At 40.7% G+C, this 24,997-nt stretch overlaps 1 protein-coding gene across 1 annotated transcript in view; it reads right to left on the bottom strand.

Annotated features, from left to right (window-relative positions):
- The window catches only part of CREB3L2 (cAMP responsive element binding protein 3 like 2), a 100,872-nt gene that overhangs the window by 32,103 nt on the left and 43,772 nt on the right, over window positions 1-24,997 (bottom strand). Inside the window, exons 2-3 of the mRNA XM_072999942.2 lie at window positions 13,912-14,128; window positions 170-342 (exon numbers count right to left, since the gene is read on the bottom strand). Of these exons, the coding sequence (XP_072856043.2) occupies window positions 170-342; window positions 13,912-14,128 (390 nt within the window). The remainder of the gene's footprint in view (window positions 1-169; window positions 343-13,911; window positions 14,129-24,997) is intronic.

The following is a 24,997-nucleotide window of genomic DNA, read 5'->3' as shown; positions in this document are numbered from 1 at the left end:
TGAATGGAAAGATATTCTGCTTGAGAGCCACTGCTGATGAGAGCAGCCAGCTCCAGACCAGGTGGGCATGGAACCCCTCCAGGGATAAAGCACCCTGTTCCTGGTGTCATCTCCTGACTTTTATCAATTTGCCCTATTCAGTCACTGGATGCTGAAAAAGAAAAAGTACCATGCCATCTTCCTGCAGCTGGGATTGCTCCCCTTCCAGAGAGTCCGGGCTGGGTGTGGCGATAAGGCTGACCGAGGGAGCAAGGCCTGGCGCTTCCCCTGCAGCTGTTTCTGTCTTCACAGGGGCTGATGTCAACTCCGCACCCAAACACCAGTCTTCATTTTCCAGGTCAGCTAGAATTGAAGGGGGGGGGGGGAAGAGACACACAACAGATGCCTGAGGAACAAGTTTGCCAGAGCAAGCAGATTTTGACAGAAATTGAGGCAAGTGGAGAAGGGGAATAGTAACAAAAGCAAATCTGAGTCAAGGACAAGCAACCTGGGAAGGAAGCATTTAACTCATTAAGCAAAGCCCTCTATCTCCCCTCCCAGGCTATTACTTCTTAAAGGAACCTGGGGCTTTAAACTGCAGCCTAAACATAGCCCTGGGGTGAGGGAGGATTGGCTGAGGATAGAAAACAAGGTAATTACTGAAAGCTGCTAGCAAAAGCTGAACACAAGACTAAACAAGCCATTAGACAAAGCAGCCAGGGGTCTGTGCAAGAGTCTATGCTAACAGAAGGCTGGCTTTTTTTATTTTACTAATTCTGTCAGTAGGCACACCGTGAAGGCAAAAAGCCAAGATCTGAATGAAAACCACTTGAAGAGCAAGACTTGCTGGACTCTCTTAAAATCAGGTCTGCTTTCTCTCATTTGTAAGTCCTTCATTTGCCAGCAAACAACACCAGAATGAAGTACAGGCTTGTGTAACTCTCACAGTCTTTCTATATTATTACCACAATAGTTGAATGCTACCATACTTTTTTTTTATTAAAGTGCACGAGAGTAATGCAACTTCCAACAACCTTGCAACTCCAAAATACAAAGGAGAAAAATTCCCATCAGATCTTGCCAGCATAACCAATGCTAAGGAATGGTGGGATTTGTAGTTTCACACTTCCAGTGGTTAGGGGAAGGTTGGTTCCAGTGGAAATCTGTTTCCAACACTGAGGGGATGCTTCCAGGTGTCCAGAGGAAGGGCCTGAAGGGACATCCTCAGCCTACTAGATGAACATATGATATGTTGTGTTATGTACCATCATGTCAGAACCAATTTACAGTGACCTTAATAGGGATTTGAAGGTAAGTGAGATATCTAAAGTTCTTACCAGTTCCATACACACAGACACACAACCAGTAAGTTTCCAAGGCCATGTGAGGATTTAAACTCAGTCTCCTGAGTCCCAGCCCAACCCTCTATATCTCCTATGCCAGTGGTCCCCAACCTTGGACATGGACTACAACTCCCAGAAGCCTTCACCACCACCTCTGCTGGTCAGGATTTCTGGGAGTTGAAGTCCAAAAACATCTGGAGGCCCAAGGTTGGGGACCACTCTCCTATGCCACACTGGATATATAATGCTTCTGAATGTGGGAATTCTTTTATATGACTCAAGTCTAGCAAGCTGCAGATGCTCTGTCTTCTGTGACTTTGTCAAATATATCACTTAAGAGCCATATCAGGACAGTATGTTTATCACTATCCTAGCCGACAACTTCTCTTCACCAGGAACACAATACACAGCTAGTGATGAATCGCTTCTCCCAGGTCTCTCTGAAGAGATATTTATTGCAGCAGAATGCAAGTACCAGAAGCTTTGGTCACGGGGGGGGGGGGGGGAGAGGAAAACTAAAATTGAGAGCAATTTTGCAGCCTTCAGTTGAGCAATGGGTAATGGGGTAGGAATGGGGAAGCTCTCTATATCTGATGCTAGTAATTACTTTGTGGTGTAATCTTAACCTCCCCTGCTGGCTAGGAAATATGTAATTTGAATAACGATGGGCCAAGCCAAAAAGATTATGAACAAAAATAAATATGTACACATCCTGTAATCAAATACTTCAAAACAGTATTTCATACTCTGCCAAGAAGGATAACAAATGATAACTATAATTTCTTTTAACGTAGTCTCTGCACTGAAGAGATTTTTGAGCATATATATAAATGGTCTATTATATATATATAGTAAACTATCAAACTGACTTTGTATATCTCTCCGTCTGTACCTCTCTCTGTCTACCTATCTATATAAAGTCCATTTGGCAGTCTACCTCTAAGATTCTGGATCCACTTCCCAACACGCCCTCTTCCACAACTATTCTTATACAGAGAGAGAAAGAGAGCATATTTTTAGAAATCTTAATCTTAGAACTGCAGAGCTGGAAGGGACCCTATGGATCAATGAGTCCAGCCCCTGTCAAGGAGGCACAGTGGGGAACTGAACTCCCAACTTCTGGCTCTGAAGCCAGATATCTAAATCACGGAGCTATTCAGCAGGTCTCAAAACGTTAAAATTCACAGCAACGTAACCATTAATGAATCCCTTCATCTAGGCCTTCTAGATAGCTTTCTGGCTTCATGTTCCTCCCACTGACAGAAATAGTACAATAAGCCTGCCTTCTGTTGGGTACCATTTCCTCCTCATAACAGCATGATTTTTGCGATGTAACAAGTAGCATGTTGCTTGTTACTTTGAAAATGTGCTTTCCCTTACGTGCTTCGCCTTTCTGATACAACAGGTAAGAAGCTGCATTCATTTATAAAGGAGCCATTTAACTCTTGTCCAGATATGGGGTTTCTCTCCCACCCAGGCCCCCTCCTCCCTTCAGCAGCGCCGTCTACCGCCGATAATGACAGACAGGCTGCTGCCTTGCCCCCCTTACAAAGAAGGCACTGTGCAGAAACCTAACACTGCAACCCTTTTTCTTTCTTTATTAACTACAGTGTGGAATGATTAAACGGCAAAGAGGATGGCAGGAGAGCTGGTGTCCCACAGTATGTGTTCAGTATTCCCTTTTAAAAGCCTTTTTTGTTTTGAAGGATAAGCCATCAACTGAAGTGGCAAATCCAGGGCTGAATGCATGCAAGAGTCCAGTGTTGGAACTTGCTTTTTATATAAATAAAAAATAAATAAATATCAGGACATATTCCTCAAATGCAGAAAGGACTTCTAAAGATGTGCACAGAATCTTCCCCCTCCCTTCATCACTGGGTAAGGAAATGTTTCCAAGGCTTCCTGGGCTAATGGTGTAATGTACAGACATATAGATACAGAGATGCAGATACAAATCCCAAAAATGATATCTCTTTCTAGGAAGTTCAGCATCATACATGTTTAATAATAATAATAATTTATTTTCATTGTAAGTATATACACAGTATACCCATACAACGAAATTCACAACTACAGAGTCTTGCTCAATCGCCAACCTTTTTCTTCACAGAAAATATTTGCAGGTGTAACTATTGTATGGGTGGGTCCTCTGTGCCATTCAGAGACATGCTTGGCTCCATTGCCATTAAGATCTCGCTCAACGTTCCACAGCCAACAAAACAATATGGGACATGGTGCTCTTGGGTGGAAAGCAATGAAGGTTACTCAAAGCAGCATCAGTGAAATCCTTAGACAGTCTAGTAATAATATACTTATGGACTCAGATGGCACTGTTTGTCAGCCTAACAGTCTAGATAAATATAAGAACATTTTGTTGCAGTAAGTAATGGTGATAGTGGTGACTTTATCTCTCTTTGTGGGTTGAAGAAGAAATTAGCAACTTTTGCACTCTTAGGGGATATCCTGATCTTTGGAGACTGTCATTTTGAAGAGCATATGTTTTGCATGCAGTAAGGTTAAATAGTCAAAACCAAGGAAGCAGGATTTGGAGTCGGGGGGGGGGGGAGTCCCCTTGACCCAACAGAGGTGTTGCCATTCATAACAGACAATATGTAGCTACACAGAAAAATCATCTGGTTCAGTGTGAGGGAACATCATAGCTTTGTGTAATCTAATGTTAAGAGCTAGTGTGGTACATCACATATAGTACCAGATTAGGACTCAGGAGACCTGAATTCAAACCCCCTGTTCAACAATGGGAACTAACTGGGGGGAGACAAAGCTAAAAAAACATTTCTTGAACGTATCACCTAACCTGAAGACTCTATTAGGGTTGCCATAAATCAGAAGAAAGTTGATAGCACAGAACAGTAACAATCCAAGTTACGTGGGTGTATCCCGACCATCAACTGGACCCATTTAACTACAGAAGGACAGAGCTAGGCAAAATTGCTTTGAGACAACAAAACCCAGAATCCCCTAGCTAGCACAGCCACCAGAGAAAGCTAAGAGTTTTCAACTCCACAAATTTTTTTTTCCCTAGCTCTGACTATAAATTTCATATTGGGGCGGGAGCACAATGGTACATTATTTTTAAAATGTTAAGGGATTATTATATTTGAAATAAATGCATAAATCCAAAGAAAGCTAAAATTCGATATGGAATCAAACCTCCCTCTTACCCTCTCTTTTTCTCTCCTGATTGTTTTCTTTTCTTGGTGAATTAAGCTCTAAGGCAATGAATGTACAGTGCTTTCACTAACCTTTGGCAGGATCTGAGCAGCCTATAGGCCAAGAGTTGGCCATCGATGGTTTAAGGATATCCTAGTTTAAAGGATGATCTAAAGTTTAAGATAACCAAATAACTCACAGACAGGTAGAAGTAGTAGATTTAGGGCTTTAGCTGCCAGTGTTAAGGAGCTATTTCTTAGAAGACAAGCTGTGTCAGGCCCAGAACTGATTCAAGGTTGAAATACATATAAAAGAAAAAAGGGGGAAGCAGGCATAGACCAAGGATAATCACAAATTCATTGTCTTCAAAGTATAAAATGATAGTGAGAAGATGGAGAGAAAATGAACAGTTACTGAGGCCAGCATATTACAAACTATAATAAAAAGGCCATCTGCAATTTAAGCAGACATCTGTAATCTCTAAATTGTAATCTTAGATGTATGTAATTCTGTGATTTTGGTACCCAGGGTGATATAGTTGGCAGAGCAAAGGACTAAGACTTTGGAGACCTGGGTTTGAATCCCCATTTGAACATGGAAACACATTGGTGGAGGGGGCAAGGAGACGGGGAGGTGGCATTAGTAAAACCATTCTTTATACTGTATATCCCACTTATCTTGAAAGCCCTACTAAGGTCTTTATACGTCAGTTCTGACTTGACAGCAGAAAACTAAATCTGTGGCTTTAGATTTGTGAAAATTTTAACTGTGTTTTCATTTGAATTGTTAGCTGCCCTGGAAAGGCTAGAGGAAAGGCTAGACATAAATCAAGTTAATGATCATTGGAATCATCTTTAAAGAGCCAAAGCAATAAAACCCATGTGGCATAAAACAAAAACTGGAAGCTCTATGTTAAGGAGCAACTTTTATAAGCCATCCAAAACAGCACAATAAGTGTGCAGAGACACACAAAAAAATGCCCAAGTTTTCAGGGACATCTTTACTTCATCAGGCAAGACGTTACATGGCAGCAACATGGGTAGGAGGGAAGGAGAACTAGAATAATGGAGGCTGAGTTTAAGTTCTTCTCATCTGCATGTTATTCCAAAGTGTGCTGGAGGACAAATGAGACTGATGGGAAAGGCAAAGGAATTAATTATTAGATTGTGTCAGGTTAATTCTAATTTATGGCAATCCTTAGAATCATAGAATAGTGAAGTTGGAAGGGGCCTATAAGGCCATGAAGTCCAACCCCCTGCTCGATGCAGGAACACAAATCAAAAGATATCTGCCAGATGGTGGTCTAAGTTTCTCCTGAATGCCTCAAGTGTTGGAGCACTCACCACCTCTCGAGGTAATTGGTTCCACTTTTTTACTGCTTTACTGCTTTTCAGGGTTTCCTGACTGGCTCTTCTCATGAGAATCACAGCAGGGAGCAGAACCCACAACCCCTGTATCCGCAAGCAGTGGTCCAATTCACTGAGCTATCCAGCCAGCTAAGTACAAAGTTCACATCACAGGAACTCCATCTTATTTTGTATAAGTAGTACTGGAATAACCTCCCTTAACATCTACAAAACACAGATGCTTAACCATGTGGGAGATTGTATTATTGTTATCCATTACTTTTGTAGTCTGTTCTAATCTCTGATAATAGGTTCTCAAGAGTAAAACTTTTTTCAGTACAAAACTTTTTCAAAAAAAAAAATAATAATAAAGGCATCACAAAGTAAATGTTTCTGACCCAGCTACAGGGCCCAGTTAACAAAACCAAAGTTTTTACTCCATCCAAGAAAGGACCAGTGCAAATATAAGAAAAAAATAGTCAACAAAATAAAATAATAGATTATTAAAATATGACTACAAAGAAATGGTTAAAAAGCCTGGAAAAATAAATACATCTTTGCTGTCAGCATTAACATTTCTTTTGATACCAGGGGAAAGGATTTGAATCTCCTTAGGCTTTAACATACTGTTCATAATTATATTCCAATACTGTACTGTACTTATATTTTTTTGTATCTGTGAACTACCCAAGAAGTACTGCTCAAGGGATATAGCGACCTTCCCAAATAAATTCCCAAACATTGCTAAAGGGGCAGCAGACAAAATACAAACTCTTGCTTCTGATATCACAACCAGCAAGATGTGTTGGCTTCTGGTTCATGGTGGGAAAAGCCTGATCCTTTAAGTGTTTGTAACAAGGCTCTTATAAGACTTTTTAAATAAAGTCTGAAGCTACACTATGAATCAGCCTTTGAAGTAACTTGATAAGAACATCAACAAACTCTTCTAGTACTGGAATAATGATATACTCTATGAAGTTAGCCCTAAAGGGTGTACTGCTGAGGATTCATTGGTAGGACATGTTGCTGCAGAATAATGGAATAGCCACAGGTTGTAAAAAGGATCAGAAAAATACTCATGAGGATATATCTATTACTGGCAAGTAGCTTTGTTGTTGTTGTTTAGTCGTTAAGTCGTGTCCGACTCTTCGTGACTCCATGGACCAGAGCACGCCAGACCCTCCTGTCTTCCACTGCCCCCTGGAGTTTGGTCAAATTCATGCTGGTAGCTTTGGTGACACTGTCCATCCATCTCATCCTCTGTCGTCCCCTTCTCCTCTTTCCTTCACACTTCCCCAACATCAGGGTCTTTTCCAGGGAATCTTCTCTTCTCATGAGATGGCCAGAGTATTGGAGCCTCAGCCGTAGCCTGCCTTAAGGGAATCCAGGCTACCCTTTGCAAAGATGGCAGCTGCAGCTGCCCTACCCTAAATGAAGCCACAGTCGCCATCTTTGCAAAGGGCAGCCAGTCTCCCTTTTTACTAACTACAATACCGAAATGGAACATCCAGGCTCGGGAGCATAGCCTGAGGGCATGTGACTCAACCACTCTCCTGAAGCCAAGACATTTTGGATCTCAACAACATCTGGATGGATGAACTGTGTGCCATAAACAGGAAAAGTGGGATACATCCACACTGGGAACAATAATACATTTAATCTTGTTTCCAGGTGGGGCAGGATTTTTGACATGGCCTTGGGAGCTTTAAAAAGCATGCTGCTTTTTAAAGAAGCATCTGTACGGCCTGTTTTGGAAATAGATGTCAGATCAGGCGGTAGATCTTTGTTTACATCTTCCAGGAATCTTCCTTGCCCTTCCCATAAAAGTAAAACAACTAGCCCCACACAGCACACACACAAATAGGGTACCTTCAAAATGTTACTGCAGGCTCCAAATATATAATGTATGTAGAACCATTCATGACTGACACATATAACTTTAACATTATCTGCATTTGCTTGTACATGATGACCAAGGAGCCAAATAATCACACCTCCATTCTGCAGGTTTGTTTATATATGTCCATTTTTTCAGAATGGCACACAGATGTAAAACAACTGGAGGCCTTCCAGATGTTTTCAAGCACAACTCCCATCAGCCTCTGGTCACATTGGCCGGCAGCTCAGAAATGATGGATGTTGCAATATGACTACATGGAAAGCAGCCTGTTGCCTACTCCATGAATGTTTCCATTAAAGAGTTGAAGCAAACTTGTCAACATAGGGTGAAAAGATTAATTTCATCTCATTGCAGAGTGAGGACAGAAAGAGACATTAGTAATAGCTCATCATTAGAGCTGAAACCATATTAATGTCACAGAGACTTGACTGAGGCAGACTTTCCATGTTTGTAAATTCAGACTTCAAAAGAATTCCATGCTTAAATCCTGATGATTAGTCACCAAACAAGGCAAGCCTGTTGGACAATCCCGGTAGTAAGAGTTCCTTTTCTGACATTGAGATGCTCAGATTTATTAAGCATTTCCCTCTTTTACTGGCAGGTAACCTCTAAAATCAGTCTCCAGCCTTAGTAGACACATTCCTTTATCAGAATCTCAGGCCGTGTTTAAAATTTGGCCGACACCATTTATATATAACAAGCATGTTTTTTTCTACAGAAATCAATTAGATTCCTGTTGCTATAGGAACTAGAATCAGTTTCCTTTTTTTTGTTTTGTTTTTTAAAAAGGAAAATATTGCCCTTTAGGAAAAATTCAACCCATGGGGTTGGAGAAGGAAGAAGAGGGGGAAACACTTAAATCATCTATCGCTACTTAAGCCCACAACTTCCCCCTCAGCCTCAGCAGGCTTGTTATGCTGGCATCTTCCCTCAGAGTGGGAAAGAGTGTTTAATGATTCACCAGAAGCATGACTCACTACAAATCTTGGGGGCTTCCAGAATGTGGATGCTGAGATAAGCCTGCCCACTCCCAGCAGAAAACAACATGGTAATAGTAACTGAATGTTAAGTAGCGCAGCTACCTAATGGCTGCATAATTTTTCTAAAAAGCACACCGAGTTAAAAACCTGCTACATGAACTACATGCAGAAGATGGTTCATGACTTCCAGTATTTGAGGTATAATACGCTGGCAATACAATTTTCTGTGGAACATGGGGTGGGGGTTATAGTGTGCTCATCTACTTTTGGGCTTCCCAAAGCCATACAGGTAGGTGACCACTATGTTAAAAGAACACTGGACAAGACATGGCTATGACTGGATCCACCACAACAGTTAACATGTTTCTATGCTCTTGAACTGCTCAATGAAATACAATGTGTTAATGGTAGCACAGAAAAGAAGATGAAGAGAAAAGGGTGTGTTTTTTGTTTGTGTGTGTGCTCACTGCATACAAATATACCCTTATTCTGTCCTTTTATCAGTCATGACAAGATCATGTCAAGATCATGCCATATCTTGGAATTCCTTCAAGGACAAGCGCAAGTTGATGAAAGCTCCCATTTTTCAACACACTTCTAGGGAATTACGTCCCACTTAGATGTCAGTGGGGCCTCCTTCGGAATGTAGGCTCACATTGCAGATGGCGCATCCAAATAAAGGTTTGAACTGATTCACTTGCTCTGGCATCTCGAACCTTGGCAGGCACAATTTAAAGGGCTGCAACCCGTAGAAGCTTATGCCAAACAGATGTGTTAGCTTTGAGGTATAACAAGGATCTGAGAAGCTCTTGCTACAAAAGACGAATGCAGCTAATCCCTAGATAATCAGATTAACAAACATATCGCTGTGAGAATTGTTTGTCCCAACCAGAAATAAGAGAAGTATTTTAAATCCAGATGTAGTCTAGCTGGAATTCCATAAGTTAGCTGCACGTTGTATGAAACAGTTCTCACACTGATCATTCACTGGTTAGCCCCAAAGTCTAGGATTATGAGAAAAGGAAATGCATTGTTATCTTTATATGGTTCATAATTTTAAGAACCTGTGTCAGGCCTACTCCGCAGTCACTAAGTCATCTTCTCCAAAACATAGCAAGACCCAAAATGCTTTGGAAATGATTCTCTAAGTTTTTGGTTTTGCTGCCCATTCCCTGTATCTTTGTCTAGAATGACAATATTCTTTTTTCAGATATTCCAGCTAAAAATGCACGTGGTTCTCTGTGCGACTATAAGATTTATATAATAACTTAAAATATTTGTTCCCTGAACCTTTCCTTTTCAAGCAGACGTAGATTTCTAGCACAAAATGTAGCAGTTACAGACATTACACGTATTTTTGCTCATACAAGAAATAGAATAAAAGTCATGAATTCCTAACTGGCACTCCTGGCAAGGATGATAACCGCTATTTAACATTACAAAGGTGTGAACATTCTTTGTAACTGCCAAGCCCAGTTACATAAACTGCAGAAAGCTAAAATTTTAGCAGCACACATGGCTAGTTTCACACTTGTGTATAAATTCAAGAGAGCCGACGAGGGCCACAAAACTGCAGCAGACGACCTCCGAAAATCTGTTCAAGTTCCCTCTTTGTAAATTTTTTGGTTTCCTTCCCAACCAGTTCATCCTTCTAATGGGCCCTTTTAATTTCTCTTTCACCACAGACCTCAGCATAGTGTTTCCTCTTAGTCTGCTGCAGCACACAAGGCCTTGAAACATCCCATCCAGAGAGTCTGGGACATTACTTTAAAAAAGTAACTATGTACAGTGGTGCTCTGCATAGCGACGTTAATCCGTTCCAGGATTAACGTCACTATCCAGATTGTTCGCTATCCGGGCGGGGAAAACCCATAGGAACGCATTAAACTCTGTTTAATGCATTCCTATTAGGGAAAAACTCACCGGTAAGCGAAGAATCCTGGAGCCGGTCGCCATTTTCGCTGCCCGGTAAGCGAGGGCAGGGCGCGAAAATGGTGTGGACGGCCATTTTCTGCACCTGGCGGCCATTTTGGAACCGCCAATCAGCTATTTCCAAAATGGCCACCGGGTGCAGAAATGATCGCAATGCGATGTTTAGCCTATCTAAACATCGCAATGCAATCGCATTAGCGACCCCAAAAATGGGTCGCTATGCAGATTCGTCGTTAAACACGCTCATTAAGCGAGGCACCACTGTAGTTGTAGATGGTTCAACCATCAATCAAAATGGAAACTACTGTGAAGAACTGAGGAGAAGACAGAGAGGTGGAGGGTCATGCAGGAAACAACTAGAAAACATCCTTAAGGGTAAGGATGTGTCACTAAGCCCAATATCACCCATGCTACTGTATCATATTCTGATTACTATGTAGGGATATCAAAGCTGATGGGGGGGAGATATTAATTTGAAATGTGTTGCAGGGTAGTTTTATGCATACAATGGGCCACAAGAAAGGGAAAGAAATGGATTGTGAATCAAATCTGAATTCTCACTACAAGTGCAAATAACTACACTGAGATTACTGTACTTTGAACAGACCATGAGGGGAAAAAAGACTCATTGGAAAAAGCTATCATGCTAGCAAAAGTAGAAGGCAGTAGGAAAAGAATAAGAACTATAAGAAAGATTGGCTCAATATAAGAAAATACAGCCTTTAATTTTCAAGACCCGACTATGGTTATCAATGATAGGACCTTTTGGAGATCATTAATTTGCAGGGTCTTAATAAGTCAGAAACAGCATCATGGCACGTAACAAGAGCAAGTTACTGTAGCTTACCAAGTTGGAACAGGGTCAGATATATCTGTAAAAAGTTCATATCTCTAAGGCTGGGTAAGGAATTTGGGACCCAGTTTCACCAGATTAAAAGCCCACAGCTGTCACCCTCATGTCCATGGTCTAGCTCTTCTCTGCAAACTGCCTTCCTTCTTCTGCATTGGTCTCAAATTCTCTCTTCTCCTGATACTGCCTGAACTTAGCCAAGAAGTAAAACTCCCGCAATCTCTGAGCTGATTAATGTCACTCAGTTAATGAACATTTGGGGCTTCCTATCTGTAAGATAATGGCACACACATTTCTGAACACAGCTCATCAGAGAAGCTTTAGAATCATGTCGCATACAACTGCGGGTTCCAAAATCATATTTGGGGTACCCTCAGTGCCCCCCAAGATATATTCATGTTGCCTATACTTTAATTCAGACCATCAAATTGAAAAAAAAATACCTCCAAATTTGGAGAACACTGGTTCACTGATATATGAGAAAATAAGTAATTTTCACATATGCCACAGACCCCATTTTTTAAAATCAGACCATCTCAAATTTGATTAATATCTGTCTGGCTACTTTCATGTGATGCATCAGTGAACAGACAGATACGCAGATATAACTTAGTTTTATTCATACAGATTAAGTTAAGATTTTTTTTAAAAAAAGAAAAACTTTCCGTTTCTCAAAAATAACACAAACAGCTACCGCTTTTATTTTTAAAAATGTCTAAATCCTACAAGTCCCTCGCTTGTGGCACAAAAATCACTCTCTACCTGTCCTCCCTGTTGTCGCCTCAACACCCACCCAATATATAGCAGAAGGCAGTATTGCACATGGTACAGCATGAGCCGGTGACAGAACCATGTGGCACTCCTTCTCTAACTCCAAACCTATATGGTGCTCCTCCCCTCTATTTCAAACCTTTAAAAGTATTTTTTTAAAAAACCCATCTACAGCACAAAAAGGAGCAAAGATATCCTTTGTTAAACTACAGCCTCAATGTGGCTGAGTTATGCTTCAGTTACTGTAAAAAGGGGTGCATGGGAATATTATAGTTGTTCTTGTATCTTTATGAGATTTATATTTTGTCTGAGGTGTAGTGCCACGGTGAGTATCAGCTTTGGCAGAAAAATAAGAACCTAAGAGCAATGCTGATCACAGCAAAGGTGTGATCTAGGCCAGAGAGGAGCAACCTCCAAAGATCCAACTATGCCCACTTCGGACCTTGTTAGGACCGCATCTCTCCATCACCCTGTCTCAAAAAATGTTTTCTTTTAAAAAGCCTTTTTTTAAAAAACTGAAACCGCCACTTCTTTCAGCTTCAGTGGATGACAGCATGTTTGAGTACTATGGGAAAAGCCCTTCCCTGTTTCTTTCTCCAAACTGTGCCCAGTTTGAAACACTGCTGTTCTACCTGCCCTTCTCAACAATCTAAAAGCAATATAGCGGTGCCTTGACTTATGAACGCCCCTACTTACAACCATTTCGAGTTATGGTCAGCTCCGGCTGCAAAATTTTGCTTCGACTTGCGACCAGAGCTTCCAGTTACGAACAGAAAAAGGCAGGGGGAAAGGCGGGAAATTCAAATTGCTAACTGTTGATGGAAAAGAGGCTTCTTCTTTGTAGCTCTTTCGCCCCAGCAGTTAGAGAATGTGCGATCAGAGGAGGAGGCTTAGGACTGCCTCACTTCTGCTTCTGAGTGAGCATGTGTGTGTTCCTCACTCCTGCATTAAACTAATCTTGTTCCAAAATGGCGGCAACTAGAGAAACAAACTTCTGCTCAACAGCCATGCAGGATCAGATAAAAGAGCCATAAAGTCAAATGCTTGCAATGTGTCTCAGTTCCACTCTGGCTGCATTGACATCACTTCTCTTAGCAATGAGAAATTCCCAAAGAATAGCAGCTCAACTTTTAACATCTGTTTATTACAATCATATCTACCCTACCCGCCAATGAACTCAAAACATATAGCCTCTCTCCTCTCCACCACCCTCCTAACAACCTTGAGAGATAAGTGACATTGGAAGACTGCAGTCAGTCAATGAATTTTATGGCCAAGTAGGGCTTTGAGCCAAGGACTCCTAGGCCTTAGCCCAATATTTTATACCTCCCTGTCTCGCCACTTCATCTCTCCATGTATATTAAACTGTCCCATTCAAATAGTACATTTCCTGACTTTAAAAGTGTAGTTTCTATTAATTACCCTTCACACAGAGATGCTCATATCCAGAATCCCTTGCTTGGAATGGAGGGGATAAAGGTGTCTACCCATCACCGACTATGGGAATATGATCTTCCCATTGTCATGTGTAGGTGTCTGGCCAGGTACAGCCCCAAAAGAACTCATGGCCCCAAAAGAACTCACAGCGATAGTCTTAAGCATAGAAATATGACAGCAAGACTCCTTATACCCTTTTTACCTTCGTTGAAATTGTCATCGGCTGAGATGTGGGTTAGCGGAGACTGGGGGCGGGAGTCACCACAAAGCGAGTAGCTGTGCTCTGCCTGAATGAGGGGAGCCGGAGAAGCCGGTGACAGCTCTACTTCCATCATCTCATTTTTGTCCGACAGGAAAGGATCATTCAGGAGCTGGCCCAAAACATCCTGGGAGAAATCATCAAGGAACTCAGTGAAGTGCTGTAAGAAAGAAAGGGGAAGGAGAAAAAATGAGAGAATCTGACAATTTTGTTTAGATGAACTATAAACACAATTTCCCAAAGAATAGAAAAGTAAGTGGAAATAACTCTGAAGAGGGTTGACCAACCGTAGCCTTCTGGTATTGAAGACGTTTCAACTGTAGTCTTGGAGGCAACTGCTAATTCATGCACACAATCAAAACTGAGGACATGGATCTGAGCAAAAGCAAGCAGCTCTAATTGCATTGTTGGGTGCCTGCCTTCACAACTGAAGCTGTTCAAAAAACAGAACTACCTTGCAGAATCAAGATTCTGATCACAGAATCTGACCTCTCCCCACCCAGAAAGTTCATAAGCTAGACAGTAACATCCCAAAGCAGGTCCTTATCAACCATGAAGCTCACAGGGTGATCATGAGCCAATCAGCCTTTCCTACATCACAAGGTTGGTATGAGCATAAAATGGGGTATATGGAGGAACAGAGAATCATAACTAGGGTACTACAATCAAGAAAGCACAGGGCTAACACACATTGCACAATTTCTTGGTGGTGGCATCATTCCAATGGAAATAGGATTTTTCTCTAAATCTTTCTTTCAGATAACAGTTAAAAAGGTATCAGGAAAATTTCAAATTTGATTGCAAAATTTGACTGCTGCATGTTTGCATGGCTTTTATGATGTTTTTGGCAGGGGTTTTAACATATGCTTTTAGATATTTGCGATTTACATGGCTGCAAGCTCTGATTTTGGGTATTTGCAGCTGTTAAAACTGTGTTTTATATGAATCATTAGCTGCTGAATCAGACTCTTATGAGAAAGAGTGGGAAAGCAATTAACTAAACAGGAACAAGGCCTTCTAGCCCTTGACCTTCTAGAAGAAAAACTAGATAGAAATATAATTACTGTACATGAATAAATACCAGAACTACATATAATGACTTCAAATTTTCATTTTTAGCTGCTTAGAACCAAGTAAGTATCAACAGGCCTATTCCTGCTGTCCTTCGGATCTAAAACAGGTTGGCTAAATACTTGATAGCATGTCCTAATCCTGAGCTATTTATATACAACCCATAGATGTGTAGATTTCTCAATGTGATTTGGGACAATTGTTTTACAGAGATTTGACTACAGATACAGTTCATACATGCAGGCCATCTCTATTCACACTCCAAATGAAATGAAAATAGACTGGTGGGGCTGCCACTGTGATCCTACCTCCCCTAAATGTGCCTTTAACCTAAGTCTTTTAAGCACAGAAATAGCACTTTTTATAGATCCTTTTTGTTCAAAAGTCACTTTCTGGTGCTGGCCATCTTAGAACCTCTGGAAAAATTCTGTTGGATTTCTCCACTTGCGGAAAGGCAATAACACGAGCATGTTGGTTTTTTTAAATGTTTGGTCAGCTTTTCATTGAGTGGTCAATTCTACAACCAAGGCATGATCAAGCATGTCCCAGAAAGCCTGCAAAAGAGCACCGATCACTTCCTCAATTAGCCCTACACACTCTGTGAGCACAACAGGATTCTGGCCTCCAAAAAGTATTTCATTTTGACATATCTAATCCTATAGCCTATTTAGCTGGATGAATCAAGTTTGTGGAGAAACTATACTCTCTTCCTTTCGCTCTTCTTACAACAGATGTTGACCATGCCACCACCCAATCTACTTTGTGAAAGTGAGAAGTAAATAAATAAATGCAGGTAAACTTGTGAAAGAGAAGCATTCCCATAAATACTGCACTACATCAGTGGTTCCCAATCTTGGGTACCTAGATGTTCTTGGACTAAAACTCCCAGAAGCCTTCACCACTAGCTGTACTGGCCAGGATTTCTGGGAGTTATAGTTCAAGAATATCTGGTGACCCAAGGTGGGAGCCACTTACGTACACGATCAGCATTTTACTGGTTCTTTCCATCAGCCCATACTCGGGCTGGTTCATATAGGCATGTATACACTGTAATTCTCTAAATTTCATTACTGTATGCTTCATAGCCACTCATAAATATGGACTATTCTGTGATGACAATTATCATGAGGTGTAGATATGGCATCATGTAGAAACAGCCATTGGAAAATCCTAAATCCAGACCTTGCAGAAATAAACCATACATTGTAGTTTGCAGCAGTGTCCTGACCTTTCTTCTTTTCTCATTTGCTCATAGTTTTCAAAATCCTTACCAGTTAAGTACACATTCTTCTGTTTAGTTAACTCTATTTACTTAAAATGCATCGAGTGTGCCCTGCCCTAACCTTCCACAGGACAAACAGAAGATGGAGCAGACATTCCCCCCCCCCCAGCTGTACTAGAGGGCAAGAGCTAGATCAAATGGATGCAAGCAAGCTGTTTTCCGCAAAATATTGGCAGAAACTGTTTGATGGCCAGAGTTGTTGACAGTGGAAGGCTGCCTCGGGGTGTTCCTTTATTCAAGCAAGAAGTAGGTAGCTGCGTTTCAAATACAACAGACTTTGGAGTTGCAAAATTCCTGCACTGAAGAATGGGATGGAATAGGTAAAGGCAACAAATGTAAAAAGATGACCACCAAGACTTATTTCAAATTCTATAGTTTATTTTTTTAAAAGTGGTGGTTGAAATGCATGCAGTGTCAATGAAAAATAGGAAAAGGATCATAGTCAAAGTCATCCAAAAGCAAAATAATAAGCTTTAAGATTATAAATCAAATGTTTATGTTGTCAAATGGCCCAAAAAAAGAGTCAAAATGAATTAAGAAGCATGTTTCACCCAACCAAATGATACAAATTCCACTGAATATGCTGTCAAAATGACCACATCCTGCACATATGCATCGTGTCATACAGCTTGTGGTCTCCAAGCACCAAGAGGGTGGACATTTAGACCTTCAGCTGCAGGCAAAGATGCAATTTTTTCTTGTTTGCTTGCACACTTGTCCCACAATAAAGTTCAAGCAAAGAGAAATGTTGAATCCAGGGCCGGTATAGAATTTTGCTAGACTTGCATTTTTCAAACAAACATAATTTACACACTGCTGCAGATGCACCCTAAAATCCATACTTCTATAAACAGTGAACTAAAGTTTGACAATTAAAAATATCCAAAGGAAATACATATTTTAAGAAAAATGCAAACACAAGTTAGTATTTGAAGGCAAAGTTCTCACAAAATTGGTTTATCCTATGGGGAGCATATGTACCGTAAAATAATGTGTGCTAGATATGTGAAGCCTTATAAATGCATAGAATGCAAAATCTACATGTATCACCTGACCGAGTCAGGAGGTGAGACTGAGGAGCCTGATTCTGAGGGAGGTTCAGAAGGAAAAAACAAGAAACCGGGCCTTCTTGGCAGTAGCTCCTCACCTCTGGAATAATCTTCCTCCAGAGATCTGTGTGGCCCCTTCACTGGGCATCTTTAAAAGCCAATTGAAAACCTGGATGTTTAGGCAGGCCTTCCCTGCAGTTATTATTTGATTTATTTATTTTTCTTATCTACTTCCATTTTGAATAACTCTACTACTGATGTCTAAATGTTGGTATATTTTATATTGTTATTATCTATGTTGGAAGCCGCCCAGAGTAGTCAGTTGACTAGATGGGTGGGGTATAAATGCAATAAATAAATAAATAAATAAATAAATAAATAAATAAATAAATAAATAAATAAATAAATAAATAAATAAATAAATAAATAAATAAATAAATAAATAAATAAATAACAAAATAACAAAATAAAATGAAATAAACATAACTGCATACAAAAAACATATAAATAAATGTGTGTGAGGGACTAATTTTCATAAAGATTTTAAAAAAACTGTTCTCAAAATAACATGGAAATGAGACAGAACAAATTTCTTAAAATCTTAGAAATGCAGAGCTGGAAGGGACCCTACAGATCATGAAGTCCAGCCCCTGTCAAGGAGGCATAGTAGGGGACTGAACTCCTAACCTACTTAAATCACTGAGCTATCGAGCAGAATTTAACCATGGGGGTCTGATGAACTGCCCAAAAATGAGCTTTATGTGTTTATCTAACACCACAATAGTAGACAAATTGGACTTGCATTTGTTATAGTTAAAATGAAAGACAGGTATATTGTGTAAAAAAAACACCTAGCCACAAGCAATTCAGACTGATGAGGGTGTGCAGGAAGGGAAAATGCAACAGAGGAGTGGATGACAACATCAACGCCTACTGGAAGACAAGATGTGCAGCAGCCTCAGGACTTTTGGCTCACTGTGACATGGCAAGAACCATCTTAATAATTCATGCAGACACACTACCTACTCAGCCATGAAATTACAAAATCACAACACCTGGCACATTTTGCAGCACATGCCCAGTTTCCCCACAATGCTCTAACCCAGTGATTCTTAACCTTGGGTTACTTAGGTGTTTTTGAACTGCAACTCCCAGAAACCCCAGCCAGTACAGCTGGTGATGATGGCTTCTGGGAGTTGCAGTCCAAAAACACCTGAGTAACCCAAGGTTAAGAACCACTGCTCTAACCCAGTAAGTTTCCAACTTTGGGTAACGCAGGTGTTCTCAGACTGCAATTTCCAGAAGGATTCACAACCAGGTTTGCTGGCTGGGGTTTCTGGGAGCTGCAGTCCAATAACACCTGAGTTACCCAAGGTTGGGAACCACAGCTCTAACACATGTTTATCATGCTACCATTGTGAATTCCTTCATTTGCAGCCAGGTCTGAGGAGGCCCCAACTGCTTTAGCACTAGTCTAGCTGCTCAAAGTCAAGAGGTATGGTCAGCATCAAACCATGGTTTCAGACCTACGCTTGCTTCTGTGATGGTATCACAATTTTGACTCACCAGGAAAGTAGGGTTAATTACTCCACAAGGTCTTCAAGTATAGTAGACCAAGAAGGCAGGTAGGCAGAAATAACATGGGTATTCTTGGGCATGTATGAAGCTTACACAAGGAGAAAGCACTAGCTCCACCCTTTCCTTCCTCCATTTCCACTCCCTACTACATATGAAGTGTGATGAGTCTTGAATTATGATCTTCCACCGCCCATTGATACTGTACTTTCCATGTGACTCAGGACATTGATCCTCCAGGATCTAGACAACATGGAGACTCCCCATGGATAGCCCACTTCCCATGTATGAGGGAAAAATTAGTAACAACCTAGCAGGGCAGTACTAAATTACCCCTCTCTACATGTGAGTTTTACACATAGAGAAGAATATCTGAAAACAAGGAATTTGAGAATGGCATGTGCAGGCCAAAGGCTCACGCACCCTTTAGCTTCATAAACCAAAACAGGTTTCTCCAGACTGGGTCACTATCTCCAATACTGCTGCTGGAGAAAACATTTTGAAACAAACAATATCCTGTCTGCAGGATGCAGCATCTTGTTAATTCTAATTACAGTAATGGAGTTTAATTAATATTCTAATTGAAAGCATATGGCAATTAAGGTTTGGTCAGATGCTTCTATTAAGAGGATGCCCAGCACTTCAGGACAGCATATTTTAAACATACCTACATATAACACGATAAAAAAGAGATGACACCGCATGGCTGCAGGTTGTAAAGCAACATTACTCTGGCTGGAATCCACCAGAATACATATAATGGCATAAGCGCAGCTTGAGAGTGGCAAACAGCCACCAATCAACAAATCCTCGTTGAGCATCAGTTGTGTGGTTCAGCACATGACTAGGAATTCAGTCCAGGACTTACTAATTATTGGCTATTCACTATTCCAAGTCATGTTTATTCAATGTATATATTCTGTGTGTGTGTGTGTGTGTGTGTGTGTGTGTGTGTGTGTGTGTGAGAGAGAGAGAGAGAGAGAGAGAGAGAGAGAGAGAGAGACTGGCTAACTAAAATACACTATCTGCACATAAATAACTAAAAAGAGGCAATAAAATTACTGGATACAACTTCTTATTAAATTAGACTCAGGGAACATTAAAAGCCCATTATGTCTCATTTCACAGTGTAATCAAAGGTTACATACTAAGCAAACTTCAGCATCCATTAAATGCCCTGAGATGAAGGTCTTGATCACCTCAAGCCACTGTTTACATAAAGTCAGAATTAAAGTCCAGGTCAATCTCGCCCTGGATTGCCAACTAAAAACCCTTGGAATAAAGAAAAGCATCCAGTCTTGATTGTAAATGCCATAAGGGATTTATGGTGATTCCTCTGCCTGTGACTGTACAGTAAATGCTCCAGACAAAATAGACAGGCAGAAGGGCTGAGCTAATCTTTCTTTTCCAGAAAAAGGAGGGCTAAGCAGTCAAGACGTGGAGAGGAAAGGGCAAAATAAAGAAGAATGAAGAACCCAAGAAAGGAGAAAGCTTGAATTCTACCCTCTAGAATAGTGCATATAAGAATAGGCCTTCTAAACTGGCTTCCTTCAAATGCATTAGACTGCAGTTCCTAGCGCTAGGGATGATGGATCCCATAGTCCAATACATGTGGGAGATATCAGGTTGAGGACAGCTGCATCAGAGGAAGGAAACTTTTTATTAGAAAGTACCATGTTTCTTTATTTATTTAAAAATATTTTTTACTTCACCTTTCTTTTTAAAAAGGACCCAAGGCAGCCTACATAGTTAAGAACACAAAATTAACAACAACAAATTATTAGAATCTTTTTAAAGAACTAAATAAACGTTACATTTAAAATAGATTGCTCAATGGTTTAGGTTTCTGGCTGCAGAGTCAGAGGTTGGAGTTTGATTCCCCACCATGCCTTCTGTGAGTAAAGTCAGCCTGCATGGCCTTCGGCAAGCTGAATATTCTTTATTTGGAAAACCCTGAAAGGAACTGACTTGATAGCATGTTATTTTTTATTATTATTCAATTCTTTTAAGAACATTACGAAAACAGATTTAAAAGCACCAAAGCATAAACCAGATTCAATATGCATGATGTAAATAAATGGTGCTCCACTTAATAAACTACTGTTGATATTTTTTTAAAAATTCCAAACCTAGATTGGGCATTGCCTCCCAAAAGACCAACCCCACTGAGTTATAGCAATGCAAGAAAAGGAATTCCAACAGTTGGAACAGCAAGAGGTGGAGGGGAAAGAGCCTTAGAGTGTACACCTTGGCTGCATACCAGCTGGAGCCTCCCGCAACAGCTCTAGCCACATACCATGCATCTCAGACAAAACATTCCTTTCTCTGATCCTGCCTCTGGCATAAAAGGCTATTTATGTCTGATTGCAAGAATCCCTGTGGAGGAGACTGGGGCCAACACTTTAGTTAACCCTCTGCTCTTGACTTTCCCCACAAGAAATCCTGAGAGCAGCTCACAGCCTCCTATGAGGCATTTTGTAACAAACACAAAGCTGATATGGATTCAAGGAGCAAGAAGACACCTGCGGTACCTTACAAATCCCCAAAGCAAAGCTTTATCCCGTCTAAGTCACAGTTCTAATTAAAATATCTAGCATCATTAGAGCTATTTATCAAGCAAAGTGAAACACAGGGCACTAATAATACATAAATCATTCTTTGCAATTAAATCGGTTTTCCTGCAAGTGTTTCAAAGACATTCTATCGTTAGTGAGGTCCGTCTTTTCGGCAAATATGTCACAACTGAAATTCCACGGTTTAGGAACATGAAAATAACAGGCAACCTATAATATTAGCTCTTAGTGATAATGAAAGCATACCAGCATCTTTTCTTGCATTTTAGCATTAATACATAATAGTTTCTGGCATACTTATTGATTATTTCAAAAATATTATTTGTTAAAAGATTATTCGTAGGAACCTGGAACCATTTGCAATCATTGGCGGATTATTTTTCCTCTTCTTTGAGTGTGTTTTTTTTCCTGAAAAGCAAAGTGTGTTGCTTATATACCATCCCATAGTGCTTAAAGCACTCTCTGGGCTACTCTCTGGACTACACTGCCCCCGCTCCATGAGCTGGGTGCTCTTTTTACCAACCTACAAAAGGATGGAAGGCTGAGTGAACCTTGAGCTGGCTGCCTGGGATTGAACCTTGGGTTGTGAGCACAGTTTTGGCTATGGTACAGCAGCTTAACCACTGCACTATGAGGCTCTGTAAGAATAAAAACGTTTTTAAAAGTTTAGTACTATAGTAAATTAATAACTGTGGACAGCAAAATAAATTCCAAGTTATTACAATCCTTTACAGGGCTTTCTGGCTATAGAGTACTCAGATGTGGTTTAGCTTTCCCTTCTATTGAGGGTGCTCTGGGACTGTGCAGCTTGCCCAAGGATACACAGACTGGTTTTCCCCTCAGTAGGCAAAATGGTGAATCAAACTCCCAGCTGAGCTATCCACATTACTAACATATTAATATCAAAATCGCAACTGGCAATTACAGTGGCGCCTCGCTTAACGAGCGCACCGTTTAATGATGAATTCGCATAGCGACGCGTTTTTTGCAATCACTAATGCGATCGCATTGCGATGTTTTCATAGGGAAAACATCGCATTGCGGTGATCGGTAAGCATTTCGCTTACCGATCTTCGCATTGCGATGTTTTTTAAACAGCTGATTGGTGGTTCCAAAATGGCCGACGCATCCGCAAAATGGCTGCCCACAGCGTTTTCGCGCCCTGCCCTTGCTTACCGGGCAGCGAAAGTGGCGGCCAGATCGAGGATTCCCCACATAGTGCTGAGTTTTCGCCCCAATAGGAACGCATTAAACCCATTTTAATGCGTTCCTATGGGGTTTCCCCCCGCATAGCGACGAATCCGGATAGCTGTTATAGATTTTCAAAGCCACAACTGAAATTAATGTGTTAGATTTTTTTAAACTGAAGTTTCCACATTCTGATTCTTATTAGAAAATGTGCAGATATATCTGCATCTCTTCTTGCCTTGGTGTGCCCTACCTCAGTCTGCATAGCTGGGAGACAGATAAGACTGTAGTGCAGGAAAGGTAGCCCATTGCTCAGGCTACTGCTGAATTGCTCAGATATCAATTAAAACCACTAATCCTTTCCAGCTCCGCCACTTTTGGTATCTGCAACTATCATCACACACACTCCAAATGCATTATGGAAAAAAATAGGAGACAGCACAAGTTTGCATGATATTTCCACATGTTAATCTATAGTACATGTCCATATTTAGAAATAATTAGTAAATTTTAATTAAAAATAGACTACATATCGCTATGGTAGATAACTGCACAGGCAACTGGTGTGCCTGCTACATCTGCTATCCAGCTGTTAACTCCCAATTGGAAAATTCAAGACTCCTGCTTTCTCTTATTATACGTTGCTGTCTTGAAGTGACACTAGGGCTGAGAGGTGCTTCAAAGAGAGGACTACCCTCTGTAAAGCACAGCATCTGGCTGTTCTTCCTGTGACATGAGTTGGAAGCAATACTCTAGAACAGTGGTTCCCAACCTTGGGTTCTTGGACTACAACTCAAAGAAATCCTGGCCAGTTCCACTGGTGGTGAAGACTTCTCAGAATTTTAGTCCAAGAGCAACTGGTGCAATACTTCTGGGTTTGCTTCTCTGTCACAGCAAGTCTGCATCGGTTCCTCTCTCTTTTTCATCCTGTATTATAATTTTAAAATTCTGATACACCAGAGTTATCTGTGCTTCAACTGCAGCAACCTATGTGTCCAAATGCTAGGTGCATTTCCTACCTAGTGAATAAGACTCCACAATATTTTTGGTAACTCTGGACCCAAAAAGTGCAGCCTCTTAACTCTGGATTTGTGCTGTGCCAAGCTTCTGATTCTGGCTAGCAGGCTGGAAACCACGTTTCTTACATTATAATCCAGACATCATTAACTAGACATCCTTCACTTTTTTATCTGTATCTTTGACTACAGATACAGTTCTGGCAGGTTTGCATTCACTACATACTAGATTGCTAATGTCATCCACTGTTTCAGCTGGCTTTGGAGCCAGAGGCTGGACACTGTATTCAATTTCCCAATGTCCCTCCTTGATAGGGGCTTGATTCCATGATCCATAGGGTCTCTTCCAGCTCGGCAGTTCTAAGATGATCATGATGATCTTATTAGGATCCCAGCTACCACCCACCTTCTTCCCACAAAAGCCAAAGCAACGTGGGAGCAAGAAGTATCATGAGTCATGCAGAACTAAACGTCACAACAAGCAGTGGGCTGACCTGAATCTCTTTGGGGATTTCTCCCTAAAGATCTAAATGAAATCCTATAATCAGAAGTAAGTGAGACTGAGTTTAGCAGCACATACTCTGAGGGAAATATGCATAGGATTGAAATGCTGCCAAGTCACCACTACAAGGGTAGGAGGAGACCAAAAATCCTAGCCATTTCACTGCGATTCCTTCACACCTTATCTGAAAATGACACATTATATATGATGCTATATGTATGCTACTTCATTTGGAATCCAAGACAGCATTCGGGACCAAGAGATCAGATTCTTGTCCAACTTAGGTACACTCTCGAACCAGCACAGGATGCTCCAAAGTAGAAGCTTGCCTCAGCACACATACAATGTCCATTGTTTATTTTTACCAGTGTTTGCTTTGAATGGGGCACACTGTTTGCTAGGCAAATTTACCCCACTGTTTCCAGGAATACTGCTGTCCAGCTCTAAGTGGTAATGCGTAGTATCTGAAAACTAAATCTTTTATTTATTTATTTATTTTTTAATACCAGTCTTGGAAGTTAATGTTGATAGGAATAGCCCTGAAAGAGCCATTGTCAAGATGGCCGAGGAAGATGTTTCTCAGCTGTTGAATCAAATATTTATGTAGTAAAAGGATAGCAAGAGGCATCCTTCTAAACATGCATTTACAGTATTTGCTTCTGCCAGTATAATTCAATATTTTCATCCATGCGAAGCTAGTGAAGCTATCATTCACAATCCACATGAATGCCAAAGTTGTCCCAGTGTTATCTGCTGCTAGTCCAGATGTGTGC

Source organism: Pogona vitticeps, chromosome 5 (assembly GCF_051106095.1).
Source record: "Pogona vitticeps strain Pit_001003342236 chromosome 5, PviZW2.1, whole genome shotgun sequence".
In the NCBI taxonomy this organism is placed as follows: Eukaryota; Metazoa; Chordata; class Lepidosauria; order Squamata; family Agamidae; genus Pogona; species Pogona vitticeps.
This window is presented reverse-complemented; position numbering and strand designations above follow the sequence as displayed.